Genomic DNA, 14,162 nt, shown 5'->3' with positions numbered 1-14,162 from the left:
ACAGCCCCAAAAAGAAAACCCAAAGGGACCAGCTGACACTTTAAAACAATTATTTCGTATATAAAATCATATCTTTAATATTATTGATTTTATCCGCCACCTCTGATTCTTATTCACAAACATTTTGAAGAGGGATGCTAAAAGGTTTCAACTTTTAAGTACATAAAATCCACTTCTTTTTAGGCAAAGTGCAGCTTTGTGTGTGTCTATCCAACGAAAGCAAGAAGATGGGTAAAGGAGGGAAATCTCACGAAGAAACCAAAAGTGGAGAAGATGAAAACATGGCTGCTTGGCTTGTGGGTCTCAACACCCTCAAGATTCAACCATTCAAGCTCCCTCCACTGGGTATGCCATCCAATCCATATCACCATCTATTTTTTACTCTGGGTTCTTTATGTTGGTTTCTATTTTTAGATTTTATAACACTTTCGCTCGCTTTCTTTCTTATTGACTAAATTTGCGATAAATATTTTGTGAAGGACCCCATGATGCCAGAGTTAGGATGAAGGCTGTTGGTATCTGTGGAAGTGATGTTCACTACCTAAAGGTATATCCTTTTCCCAGCAAGTTCTTGCTCTTCTTAATTCTAATATGGATTAATCAGATATTGTTCCTACTAAGATCTGCCCTTTCATGCTGAACTCTAACAAATGAATTAAAGACAGAATTTTGGTCTTCCTACAAGTACTTGGCTTGAGTATATTGCTTGGCCTCCTTTTACAAACAATAGTATGCAACAGTAGTTAGGATTGCTGCTTTTTCGATCCCTTACCTCCATTTCATTGCCAATCAAATAGTTAGTGATAAAAAGGAACCAGGATAATGGCTAAAATGATTTCTGTATTGTTTCTCTCATCTTTGCCATTAGTTTTATTTGTATTTCTTTTCTGTTTTTTATAGACAATGAGGTGTGCTGATTTTGTGGTGAAAGAACCAATGGTGATTGGGCATGAGTGTGCTGGAATCATAGAGGAGGTTGGGAGTGAAGTCAAGAATTTAGTGCCAGGAGACCGTGTGGCTTTGGAACCGGGGATCAGTTGCTGGCGATGTGATCTTTGCAAGGATGGTCGATACAATCTATGCCCTGAAATGAAGTTTTTTGCCACTCCACCAGTTCATGGTTCTCTTGCCCATCAGGTTAACCTTTAAACTGCATTTCAGCATAGGTTCTAGTTTACTTTTCGGTGCTTATTTTGCTACTAAAATAGCATGTTTATAGTACCCAATTACAATACCGATTAAGTGATGCTTATTAAATAAACTATCAATAGTGTGAAACTAAGAGTGCTGCATACTCATTACAGTGACTTAATATTTTCTTAGGGGACCTTGATACAAAATCCTCAATTTTTATTTTCGAGGTTTATTAATGGGTGATTTTCAAGGTTCAGATTCAAAAGGCTTCCAGGATACAATTGTTATAGTTAACTCATTTAGTTGTTTCTGTTGTGGTCTCCATTGAATATAAAGTTTGCTGTAGTTCTAAAAGCCATTTATTACATCTAAAATGATGCTTCATGTGAGACTTTAAGACATTAACAAGCTAAGACTTTCCATATTGTGTAGAGTATGAGAACCGAAAAAAAAGGAAGTGTTATAAAAGATATCTAACTATGCGATCTTCTTCAAAGCTAGCATAAAGGTGGGAGATCTGACCTACAGTCAAGTTGGTTTGAAGCTTCGGCTTCATGTCTGACATCATACTTGGCAGCTGTGATGAGAAGCTTATTGTGCATGTTGGTCATTTTCTTTTGCATTTTCCTTGTATTGGAAATAAATTTGATGGAATCAAATCTTTTGGGCTGCTGAGTTAATATATAAGTTGATTGTCAATGTAGGTTGTGCATCCTGCAGATTTGTGTTTCAAACTGCCAGACAATGTGAGCTTGGAAGAAGGGGCCATGTGCGAGCCCTTGAGTGTGGGGGTTCATGCTTGTCGCCGAGCTAATATCGGCCCTGAGACAAACGTGTTGGTTATGGGGGCGGGACCTATAGGTCTTGTTACAATGATGGCAGCTCGTGCTTTTGGGGCACCTAGGATCGTCATTGTAGATGTAGATGATAATCGCCTATCTGTTGCTAAGAATCTTGGTGCTGATGGGATTGTTAAAGTTTCAACTGATATGCAGGTTCATAACATCCTTGAAGTCCACTTTTGCTTTTCCTAGCTAAATATGCCAAGAAATTGAATCATTATTGTTTGCCACGAGGCTCTTTTACTCCATTGTCAGACTGTTAGAGAGTTTCATGTTTTCATTATATATTACAGGACGTAGCTGAAGAAGTTGAAAGAATATGTAAAGCAATGGGAGGAGGAGTGGATGTAAGCTTTGACTGTGCAGGCTTTAACAAAACAATGTCAACTGCTCTGAGTGCCACTCGTGCTGGTGGCAAGGTCTGCCTTGTGGGAATGGGCCATCATGAGATGACTGTTCCGCTTACTCCAGCTGCTACAAGGTACTTATTTTGATGATGCAGTGAAAATTTTGTTTTATGAAGCACTTGCTATATGCTTTGAACACCAATCATGGGTTGATGGTTTAAAATGCAGGGAGGTAGATGTGATCGGAATCTTCCGGTATAGGAATACATGGCCTTTGTGCATCGAGTTTCTAAGAAGTGGGAAGATTGATGTGAAGCCTCTGATAACCCACAGGTTTGGGTTTTCACAGAAAGAAGTGGAAGAAGCTTTTGAAACCAGTGCTGGTGGCGGCAGTGCCATTAAGGTCATGTTTAATCTGTGATTTCCAGCATAAAAAGAATAAGCGTTTATCAGCATCTAAGATTGCATGTTGTAATAAAATAATATCAGTGGATAGTATGTACACAGGGGACTTTGTTTTAAATCACTTGGAGGTATTTGATGCTCTTGCAATCCTTTTATGCTAGATATCTGTCTGAGTTTCTTGGCGTATAAGCCGCTGTGAAGTACTTTTACATTGTTTTTCAAAAGCACTTCTGAAAAGTAAAAACTAAAATTTTTAGTTTTTCCTCTCCCAAAAACACTTTTAGTGCTTAATTATTTTTCACTCTTTCAATAACGTAGTACTTTCCCTTTTTTTCTTGATATTTAATTATAAATGTGTTAAAATCATCAATTAAAAATAAAAAAATATTTTTTAAAATACTAATTACAAATATTTAATAACTATATTTAAATATTTAAAATATAATTTATGTATTCTAATTAAATTTTATAAATAATTAATATTTATTACTTAAAAATATTTAAAATTTATATTTTATTCATTAAAATATTAACAAGAAGTTATAATAATTATTTTATATTCTTATTAAAATATAATAATATTAATTAATTTAAATATTATTTAAATGCATATTTGTTACTTAATAATATATTTAAAATGGATATTTTATTTCTCAAAAGTACTTTTTAACAGCAATACTTTTTAAGAAAAAAGAGGGATGTTTCGATAAATTCATCAAGGCAGATGGATTGTAACTAAATCCAGAACCCAAAAATTTCCTAACCAGAATTTCACAAGGAAAAAAAAATCAAAATCCTTAGAATTTGAATTGTTTTCATGGCTTGATACTAATGTCTTTAATATTTTGTTCTACAACGCAGGGAACGATTAAGTTAATTTTGATTTTCATTTTCACTTAAAAGAACACGATGAAGCAGAAGTAGTATAAAAAGAAAAATAAAAAGATGAAGCAGAAGACATCCAACAATTTTATTTTATTATACAGAGTTTTGCTTCTCCCATTTGTTTACAAGTAAAAGAATTGCTGAGGCAATTTAATAAACTCAACGCCAACAATCATCAGCTGATTTCCATAGAAAAAGGCAGGGACATATATGAGATGTAATGTAATGTAGCTTCATCCCCTACAACTTCAATACAGTGACTGCTAGACATTTATGAGCGTTCTATTGGCACAAACTTAAGGTGAAGGGCTTGGTTGGTTGGTGCTATTAAACATTCCACCACCACCCCATAATTGTTTTCTCTAACTCAAGTAATTTCTCCCGCAAACTTAAAAAAAAACCTACAAATGACCCCTCACCGGATGGATGACAAGAAATAAAATGATCAACACCAAAAATACATTATCGATTGATTAATATGTTATCCGTTGCTGCAACACATCAGGGCTTGGGAACCGCTTCTGCCCACTTCCACACTCTAAAACCAGTTCCATCTCCAGTGAAAAACAGCCCCCCAGGGCCTACCTCTATCGCACGAATCTCCTGCTTTGCAAATATTTTACCCTTCTCCGAGAACCTTCAATCACAAGGATAGCAAATTCATATACCCCCAATAGGTGAAACAACAAATAGATTTGTACTAAGATCAAAGGCCAAGTCTCTGTTAACTTACGAGGGCAGATCATAGAGCCGGACAGAATTGTCATTGCATGAACACATCAATACAGGCTTGGATTCTGAGTCAGGCATTCCACGAAGGTTCAGCAAGCCCTAAAAAGGAGTTAACACAGTTCAAAAACTTCACAAGAGCCTAAGAAAATAATAATAAAAGATAAATCTCAAAATTATACATGAACTTTGATTTAATGTGCAATTGTATACATGAACTTTAATTTGGTGCAATTATTCAATTGAAACTCTAATTGTGGTTCAAATATATACTTGAAACTTCAATTTTAATCTAATTATACATATTTAAAGAAATAAATACATCAAATTATTTTATATTGGATAAATATAATTATTTATGTATGCAATATATAAACATAAAATGATGTTATATTAATAATTGTGTTAATAATTTACAAGAATTGGATCAAATCAAAATTTCATGTATATAATTGCACATTAAAACATAGTTCATGTATAGTTTTGGGATTTAATAATAATAATAAAGACCATTGCTGATCTAATCTCCTCTACCTTCAGTCTTTACTTCTCCCATTGTGTCCCCAAACCCCTTCCCATTTACAGCTAATTTCATTAAATCAAAATGCAGCATGCATATGTAGTAATGAAACAACATACATGTTCTTCTTTGTGAGAGTATGTTACTTCCAAGTTTCCACTCTCAGTAGCTACCCACACCTGCACAAAAAAAGATAACCCAAACATCTTTAATATCAGGAAAACAGGATAACAAAATAGAAAGGATTAAGAATAAACCATAAAATAGCACTAACCTTTATTGTTTGGTCCAGTGAACAAGATAAAAGAAATTGTTCCCAGCAAAGCAAGGACATCACAACATTAGTGTGCTCTGTCAAAGTCTGTAGACACTGCAAAGTTTCTAGACTCCAGGCCTGAAAGAAAACAACTTATATGTTAGCAAAAATGATAATTTTCTGAAAGAAAAAAAACGAAAATAACGGACTAAAGCAAAAATGATAATTTCTAAACCAGGATGACTAAAATACTTTTACCTTTATAGAATGGTCCATGGAACCAGAGTACAGTCTATTAGCCCCAACAACTAATGATACAACTGCGAGGGTGTGACCCTTAAGTGATGCTGCTGGTTCAAAGTTGTTGGTGACAGCATTAAATTTCCATGCTAAAATAGTACCATCCTGCAATAAACAGATACTGTTTCCTGAGGATCCGAACTGGAATGCTAGAGAAATAGAGAGATGGTAGTAAATGATATAAGTATGACATATAAATGACCCAGAGTGAGACTCATCCTACACAAACTCCAATTCCTCCTCAAATCTATGGCTCTTTCAGAGAAAACTCATTTCACATACAAGAGCTATTTCAAGGTAAGTAGCAATTTTATGAGATGATGACTGTCAGACAACCAAAACGGGAAAATTGGCTCAACTAGTGAGGTTTTTTTTTTTTTTTTTTTTTTTTTTGCAAAATACTATTGCAGAAGCCAAAACAGAAAAAACATGATGATGAAAACATGACTGACCATACACAGAACATAGAATTTAAATGAAAAGAAATTTTAAAAAATATACTAATATTTAGAACATTACCTGTGTACCAGCAAAGAGCAAATCGTTACCCACAACCATAGTATAAACTTGCCCAACAGGTCCACTAAGACTGAGCTCTTGATTAGTTTGGGTGTTCCATGCCTGCAAAATGATTGTCATCGAGTAAAAAATTAGGAAATCATCATTCTTCTGACTTCAAAAGAGAAAACATAATAAACAAGAAACAATTGCTAGAGAATTTGCCTTGAATCTTACCTTGACAACATTAGGTATGCCAACAAACAGCCAAGGACCTTCACTGATCATGCAACCAACTTCACCACCAAGATTAATCACACCCATACACTACATAAAAGGCCACAGGGAATATCAGCCAAAAACATAATAATTAAGAGGATTTACTTAAACAAAAACTGCCAACAAACACTACAACAAGAAGACTACTGAAAGTAACTTCCAGCTAAAAGTGACTCTCGTTTTACTTTCACTGTACAAAGAAATAGAAGGTACTCTTCGTGATCCTTGGGTATTTAGCAACAAAGAAACATAAATAGTCTGTCTTTAAGTATCTTATTATTCACATGGACACTTTTAAAAAGTAATTCAGCTAGGTACCTTTTCTTTGATAATTTGATCACACAGGACAGGATAAAATAAAATAAAAAAAATCTCAGAACAGTTTCAAGGAGATTCCTGTTCTTGGAAATTGATTAAAGTCTCATGAATAATCAAAGTTTGAAGACAAACATAAATTTCCCATCTTTTCATTCTAAGAAGCAGAAGACTAACTAAAACTGCCAGACAGAGAGAATCACACCTGACCAGTGTTGGTATCCCAAGCCCTCACAGTCTCATCTTTACTCCCTGTATAGAGCTTATCCATACCTGCCGGTAATGCAATTCCGGTAACAACCTGCGCAGAAAACAATCCCATCATCATACACTGCTAAGAATATGTTATGTGCCTAACAACATGATAAAGACTTGAATCCCTCATCCAAAGTATGCGATGTTATGCTTTCCCACCCTAACACTTAGTTTTTCTGTGTGGTTCCCCACAGGTTTATTATTATCTACTGGCATCAGAGTCATTCACCATAAGTATTTGTGGCAATCGTGAGGCTTGATTCCACATGGAAAGCATGTTATTTTCTAGTGAGATTCATATGAATGCAGGCTCTACCCACCTAATAGCTAGCTTTTGCAGTGAGGTACTTCAAAAGTTCATACAAAAATTAATAGCATAAAAGAAAAAGAGAAGGCAAATACACTTACTTTCTGGTGTCCATCAAGGTGATTCAACAAGGTAAAGCATTCCCCTAAACTCCAGGAATGTAAAAACCTACACTTGTCTCCGTAATTACAGTTCCCCTGGACCCAATAATTACACACTTTCTCCGTTTTCCGAACCACCTTATTAGCCCCCATTCTCCCCCAACTATTGTTATGATTATTATTGAAGTTGGGGCCTCGTCGTAGGGCCGGACCCGAAAACCCAGAATCATCGGCGAAACGTTTGGGGGCACCGGATCCATTAGCGGTAGCGGCGGCGGGGCCAGAAGGATGAGGCAGTTCACGGTGCAAGAAAGGGCATGGGAAACGGGAGCACTTACCGGCCCTCCAATGATAACAAACTTTCTGGTTTTTTGAGGAGTCGGGTGCGGCAGTTGAAGAACCTCCGAGTCGGTTAAAAACGCGCCTGTTGCCGCCGTCTAAATCCATAATCCCCAATTTTTGTATCGGTAACAGAAGATGGATGGAAGAAGCTTAGGATTAAGCGTCTGGGAATTCTTGGAGTGAAAGAATCCGATCATGAAAGAGACCGCTGAAACCCTAAATCGATCAAAAATCGGTCGCCCTTTTTCTTCTTATTGATTATGCAATAATACAAAAAAAATAATTTCTTCAAAAACAGAAAAAGGAGGAGGATGGTTGAGTGCTGCGGTGACCGTTGCCGCTGGAGAGAAGGGGGAGAATGGCTGGGAAAGGAAAACTAGACAAGATCGCGTCAGCTTTACGTTAAATAAATCGGTAAGTGAAAGATTATATAATCCATCTACTCCTTAAATTGTTTTTGGGCCAAAAAGCATCTTGAGTAAAAACTAAAACTTTTTAGTTCTGATTTTAATTAAAAGAAATTTGCAAAGCTTTTTTTTTCTTCGGAAGTCCTTTCAGAAAGCTTAAAAACATGGTGTTTGTTAAAAACAATATTCATTAATATGGTACTTCAAATTGTTCGCTAAACTATAAAAATAATCATTTTTATTTAATTCATATTATATTTTAGTTATTTATATTTGAAATATTATATTTTAGTTATTTACATTATCATTTTATTATGAAGTAGTCACCTTGTTTTAAGTTTCGTTATCTCCCTAACAGAAATCCTATATGACAGTCCAAATGAATTTTAAATGTCAATTTAAATGTTCAAATGGGATGAGAACAATTTTTTCAATCAAAATGGAAAAGAAAACTAAAAGAAAAAGGATACAAATGGTTTTTCTTTTCCAATTCAAAGTGTAATTAATTTAAAAACTTGAATTAATTAAATTTATTTAATTAAAAACCTATTCTCATCCCAGTTAGACATCTAAGTTGACATTTAAAACTCATTTGAATTGCTAGGTAGGATTGCATTAGGGAGGTAACGAAGTTTAACGGCTGTAACACCCAAAAACTCTTACTTTTGATTCTGTTTAATTATGAAAATTGTGTATTTGCTTTAATGGTTAAGCGTTCTGGGTATGTTTGGGAGGTCTTAAGTTCAAGCCTTGTCTTGGGAAATTTTTGGCATTTTTCTAAATAAAGCCTTAACCTTGTTCAGTAGGCTTTTATTTAATTGGTTGTGAGTTTATAACAGAATGGGCCTGCTAGTCTGATGATTAAGCTGTATGTTGGTATATTGAAGGTCTGGAGTTTGAATCCAAGGCCAATTTGGGCCATGTGGGCCACACGGGCAGGCCACATGGGCGTGTAAACCCATTTTTACTGAAATGACTGTTAAGGTTGCACAGGTCGCCCAAGTCGACTGTGAACCTTCCATAGGGTCGGTAAGCACTACTTAGACCCTTATTTGTGTGAAATTGGCTATGTGAATTATATACTGAGCATGTTGTATATATAAGCATGTACACTGAACTGTATGCGTATCTGATAGATCTGTGATAGCATGACATTCAATTGCATGTTGCATTGCATGGGATTGGGATGATGATATTTAGAGGAAGTGTACTGAAAGACTCTTAAGCCTAATATACTGGTAGCTCAGCTGTAAACTACTGTTTGTTCCGCATTTTGTGTTATCTGAAGTGTAGGGAAGGGTGGGTTGATTTAATCCCCACATAGAGTGTAGGGTTGGACAGAGATGGTGTGTAGAGGCTGGTTGGGTAGGACTTTGTTACTGATTACTGTATGCATGACTTATACTGTGATGGGCTACGGCTCTAGTGCATAACTGATACTGATTACTGAACCTGAGTTGGGCTACGGCCCAAACTGCTACTAGGACTGCTATAGGCTTAGGCCTAGACTACATTTGACTGTTTACTGAGATTGACTGTATGTTTTTTTTTGTGGGGATTACATACTGAGTTTACTAAACTCACCCCTTCTGTTTAATCAGAACAGGTAATTCCTAAACTTAGATGGATCGGTGCGACGGAAGACTCAGCAATGGCCACACATTTCTTAGAGACTGTTTCTGTTTCAATATGATTTAAGGTTATTTTTGCTTAATTATTTTTGTGGATATTTTGTGTAATTTCGGGATATTTTGGACTGTTTGACTTTCTACTGGATTTTTGATTGTTTAATTGGTTTTTAAAACTGTAAAACTCGACGAACAAACGGTTTTCTCTAAAATGAAGGGTTTTTCTAAAATGGACGGATTTACTTAATTAATTCAATTTTCATAAAATAAATGGTTTTTTTTAAAACTTCCACAACGAGTCACGTTTTAAACAATTAATTAAATGAGTAAAACAAATTTTGGAACTAATAAGAGAAAAGGAGAAGCAATTTAATGGAAACGGTTTTATCGCGATGACATGGTTTTCAAACAACCTATCATGTAACATCGTCAGATTCGGCCATAACGTCTAGGCCGGATTTGAGGTGTTACATTTAGTGGTATCAGAGCCAGATTACAAAACTCGACTGTGGATTTGGGTTTAAAACTTAGTTTTTAAGAACTGATTTTCAAATGATTTGAAATGTTTTACTGAATAAGTAGTACACCAAGTCTCTATTGCCGATCCTGTAAGTATTCTAAACTGTGAATTATTTTAAACTAAAACTATTATTAATAGTATATTTTGAAACTACTATAGGTGGTATACTGTACTGAAAATACTTATTTAGTGTATACAAAAAACTGTAGTGAAGCTGTGATATACGAAAACAAACTCTGAATTACCGATGATGTTCTACATAAAACATATGTTAAGAAATATTAAACTGTAACTGATTCATAAAATTTTTTAAACACAGATAATTCGATTAGATATGAACACACGAGGTATCCGCGGACAGGGTACTAGAAGCTGTAGTAGTTGCCGTAGAGGGGCTCAAGCTGGGTCCTCATCTTCTAGCAACCTGCCTAACTTGGATACTAGTGAGAAGTCGGTTTCACCTGCGACTGAGACTAGGCCTCAAGATTGCATGGCTGAGGATGATGCATTGTCCCAGACTATGCTAAGGATTTTAGAGAGGGTCGCTGGGGGTCGGTTACAGAACGACTCCAGTTCAATAGGGCTGAGTTATCCAGGGTTGTCTTTGGAATTGCCCCTAATATGGTCGAGTACTGGATTGAGGCCACGGAGAGGATCATGGACGATCTAGATTGCACTTCAGAGTAGAAATTAAAGGGTGCTTTAAGACCGCCTAATATCAGTGGTGGCTTACTGTTAAGAAAGACACTCAACCCGAACGATTGACCTGGGAGTTTTTTAAGACCGCCTTCTAGGGAAAATATATGGGAGCTAGTTACGTAAATGCCCGTAGGAGTGAGTTTCTAAATTTAACTCAGGGAGATCGATCAGTGGCCGAGTATAAGGCCGAGTTTCTAAGACTGAGCCGTTATGCGTGAGGTATGGTGGCATCTAAGTACGAGCGATGTGTCCGCTTTGAGGATGGCCTCAGAGATAACTTGCGGGTTTTGGTAGCTCCGCAAAGGGAGCGGGATTTTTCTGCCCTAATTAAGAAGACGAAGATCGTCGAGGAGGTTAAGCGAACTAAGCGCCAAAACCGCGATAGAGAGAGAGAGGTAAGAATAAGAGAGATTCGAAGCCCTCAGGTGTGGTGCAGAGGCTTAGAAAAAAGGCCTAGAAAAAAGGCCAGAGTTGATGGACCGGTTAGAGTTGGGCCCCCTGTTATTGCTACTGGACTGCAGCCATGTACTGATTGTGGTAGAAACCATCAGGGCGAGTGTTGGAGGAGGACTGGGGCATGCTTGAGATGTGGGTCGTTAGAACATCGCATTAGAGAGTGTCCACTGAGGGCCGATTAGATGTAAGCTCAGGGTACTGGTACTGCACAACCATAGAGGGTAGTACAGCAACCACCGAGAGGCTGTCGTCAGGCTAGGGGTGGTAATGGTATGAGTCGTGGACATAGGGCACCAGGTAGAGGTGTTGGACAGACTGAGGCGAGGCAGCCTACTCTTGTTTATGCTGCACGCCACCGTGAGGACAAAGATGCTCCTGATGTCATCACGGGTATGTTCCTTATTTTTTATATGCCCTGCATTGTACTGATTGATATAGGATCTATGCATTCCTATGTTGCTTGTTCTGTTTCTGAAAATCTGGAGATTATGGTTGAGAGCATTACGAGTGAGGTTACTGCATTAAGTCTGTTAGGGCAATCTATAAGGGTTAACAAGCTATTTAGAGACGTTCCTTTAGAGGTTAAAGGAGAAATCTTTTTGGCTGATCTAATGGAGCTTCCCTTTAGGGAGTTCGATTTAATTCTACGGATGGACTGGTTGGTCAAGCATCTTGTTAGTTTGGACTGCGCGACTAAGAGAGTCGTATTGAGAACCAAAGAGGATAATGAGATAGTTATGATTGGGGAGCGTCGAAATTATTTGACTAATGTGATCTCTACACTGGTGGTTGAGAAACTGGTTCATAAGGGATGTGAGGTGTTTTTGGCCTATGTGAGTGTTTCCACTTCTGGGGGCTCTACTGTAAAGGATATCCGCATGGTAAGGGATTTTTCAGATGTCTTTCCTGATGAGCTATCCGGTTTACCTTTAAATCGGAAAGTGGAGTTTGGAATTGAGCTTTTTTCTGGTACAGCTCCGGTGTCTATCGCTCCTTATCGAATGGCACCGAAGAAGCTTGTGGAGCTAAAGGCTCAGATTCAGGAGTTATTGGATTGTGGGTTCATCCGCCTTAGTGTGTCTCTATGGGGAGCATCGATACTATTTTTGAAAAAGAATGATGGATCAATGCGATGTGTATAAACTATCAGCAACTGAACAAGTTGACCATTAAGAATAAGTACCCCCTACCGAGGATAGATGATCTGTTTGATCAGTTTCGAGAAGTTTCGGTGTTCTCTAAGATTGACCTCCGATCTAGGTATCATCAATTGAGAGTCAAGGAGGCTGACATACATAAGACGACGTTTAGGACTCGTTATGGTTACTACGAGTTCCTAATAATGCCATTTGGATTGACTTATGCACCGGTAGCTTTTATAGATTTGATGAATCGAGTATTTCAGCCTTATCTGGATTGGTTTGTAGTGGTGTTCATCGATGATGTATTAGTTTACTCAAGAACTGAAGATGAGAGTGATGAGTATCTTAGAGTTGTTTTGTAGACTTTGAAGGAGAAATAACTCTATGCTAAGTTTAACAAGTGCGAGTTCTAGCTACGTAAAGTGACATTTCTGGCTCATATGGTTTATGCCAAGGAGATTCGAGTTGATCCTTGAAAGGTTGAGGCTGTGTTGGAGTAGAAGCTGCCAAGGAACATGTCTAAGATCCACGGTTTTCTAGGACTGGCGGGTTATTATTGGCGATTTGTAGATGGCTTCTCATTGACTGCAACACCCTTGACTAAGCTACTACGTAAGGGTGTACCATTTAACTAGACTGATGTGCAGAAAAAGAGCTTTGAGAAGCTCAAGACTGTACTGACTGATGCCCTTATTTTGATACAGCCTGAATCTAGAAAGGAGTTCACGGTTTATAGTGATGCATCACATGTCGGTTTAGGATGTGTGTTGATGCAGAATGGTAAGGTGGTTACATACGCGTCTTGTCAGCTTAAGATTCATAAGGTGAATTATCGATGCATGACTTGGAGTTGGCCGCAGTAGTTTTCGCACTGAAAATCTAGAGGCATTATTTGTATGGTGAGAAGTGTATCATCTACACTTATCACAAAAGTCTCAAGTATCTCCTTACTCAGAAGGAGCTGAATCTCAGGTAGCGTAGATAGATGAGCTACTTAAGGACTACGATTGCATCATTGAGTACCACCCTGGCAAGGCCAATGTGATGGCTGATGTACTGAGCCGTAAAGTTATGACTGATTTAAGGGCGATGTTTGCTCGCTTCAGTTTTTTTATGATGGTAGTCTGTTGGCTAATTTTTAGGTTAAACCAATTTGGATAGATCATATTAAGGATAAAAAGTTGCAGGACAAGTCTTTGGGTCCTCGGTTCCGACAGATTGAGAGTGTTAGCACTACAGATTTTGGGTTGAACTCTGAGGGTGTGTTATGTTTCCTTGGATGAAGTTGTGTACCGAATGACACCGATTTGAGACAGTCCATATTGAGGGAGGCGCATAGCAACCCTTATGCTATACATCTTGGCGGAAATAAGATGTACCGAGACCTTTGAGAGTTATACTGGTGTCCAGGACTAAAATGAGAGGTTACCGATTTTGTGGGGAGATGTTTGACTTTCCAGCAGGTTAAGGCTAAGCATCAGTTACCTTTGGGTTTGCTACAACTGGTTAAGATTCCTCTTTGGAGGTGGGAACGTGTAACTATGGATTTCATAAGTGGGTTGCCCCAAACACCCACTAAAAAAGATTCAATATAGGTCATCGTGGATCGATTGACCAAATCTGTCTACTTTATACCGGTTCGTACGGATTATTCTCTACAAAAGTTGACAAAGCTTTACATATTTGAGATAGTGAGACTACATGGAGTACCGGTTTCTATCATCTATGATAGGGATCCTCGCTTCACGTCTCGGTTTTGAGGGAAGTTGCATGACGCTCTGGGTTCAAGATACTG

At 37.5% G+C, this 14,162-nt stretch overlaps 2 protein-coding genes across 3 annotated transcripts; one reads left to right on the top strand and one right to left on the bottom strand.

The window, feature by feature from the left end:
* LOC107936471 (sorbitol dehydrogenase) lies at positions 1 to 2,888 on the top strand. 2 transcript variants are annotated; one of them, XM_041077820.1, is made up of 7 exons: positions 11 to 345; positions 480 to 496; positions 533 to 547; positions 901 to 1,137; positions 1,839 to 2,129; positions 2,270 to 2,457; positions 2,552 to 2,888. In XM_041077820.1, the coding sequence occupies exons 1-7, from the start codon at positions 228 to 230 to the stop codon at positions 2,742 to 2,744; spliced, it is 1,059 nt and encodes a 352-aa protein (XP_040933754.1). In that variant the 5' UTR covers positions 11 to 227; the 3' UTR covers positions 2,745 to 2,888. The 2 variants fall into 2 exon arrangements, with proteins under 2 accessions (XP_016724689.1, XP_040933754.1); XM_016869200.2 differs by having other exon boundaries at positions 1 to 345; positions 480 to 547.
* An 800-nt stretch (positions 2,889 to 3,688) lies between these two features.
* Positions 3,689 to 8,066, bottom strand: LOC107936470 (zinc finger CCCH domain-containing protein 48). The gene is made up of 9 exons (XM_016869199.2): positions 7,174 to 8,066; positions 6,716 to 6,811; positions 6,154 to 6,243; positions 5,938 to 6,039; positions 5,377 to 5,523; positions 5,137 to 5,256; positions 4,982 to 5,041; positions 4,347 to 4,444; positions 3,689 to 4,250 (listed from the first exon to the last, which is right to left on the bottom strand). The coding sequence occupies exons 1-9, from the start codon at positions 7,618 to 7,620 to the stop codon at positions 4,115 to 4,117; spliced, it is 1,296 nt and encodes a 431-aa protein (XP_016724688.2). The 5' UTR covers positions 7,621 to 8,066; the 3' UTR covers positions 3,689 to 4,114.
* Between the last annotated feature and the right edge of the window lie 6,096 nt (positions 8,067 to 14,162).

This window comes from Gossypium hirsutum, chromosome A09 (assembly GCF_007990345.1).
Source record: "Gossypium hirsutum isolate 1008001.06 chromosome A09, Gossypium_hirsutum_v2.1, whole genome shotgun sequence".
NCBI lineage: Eukaryota > Viridiplantae > Streptophyta > Magnoliopsida > Malvales > Malvaceae > Gossypium > Gossypium hirsutum.
Note: the sequence above shows the minus strand (reverse complement) of the source record. Positions and strands in the feature narration are given on the sequence as shown.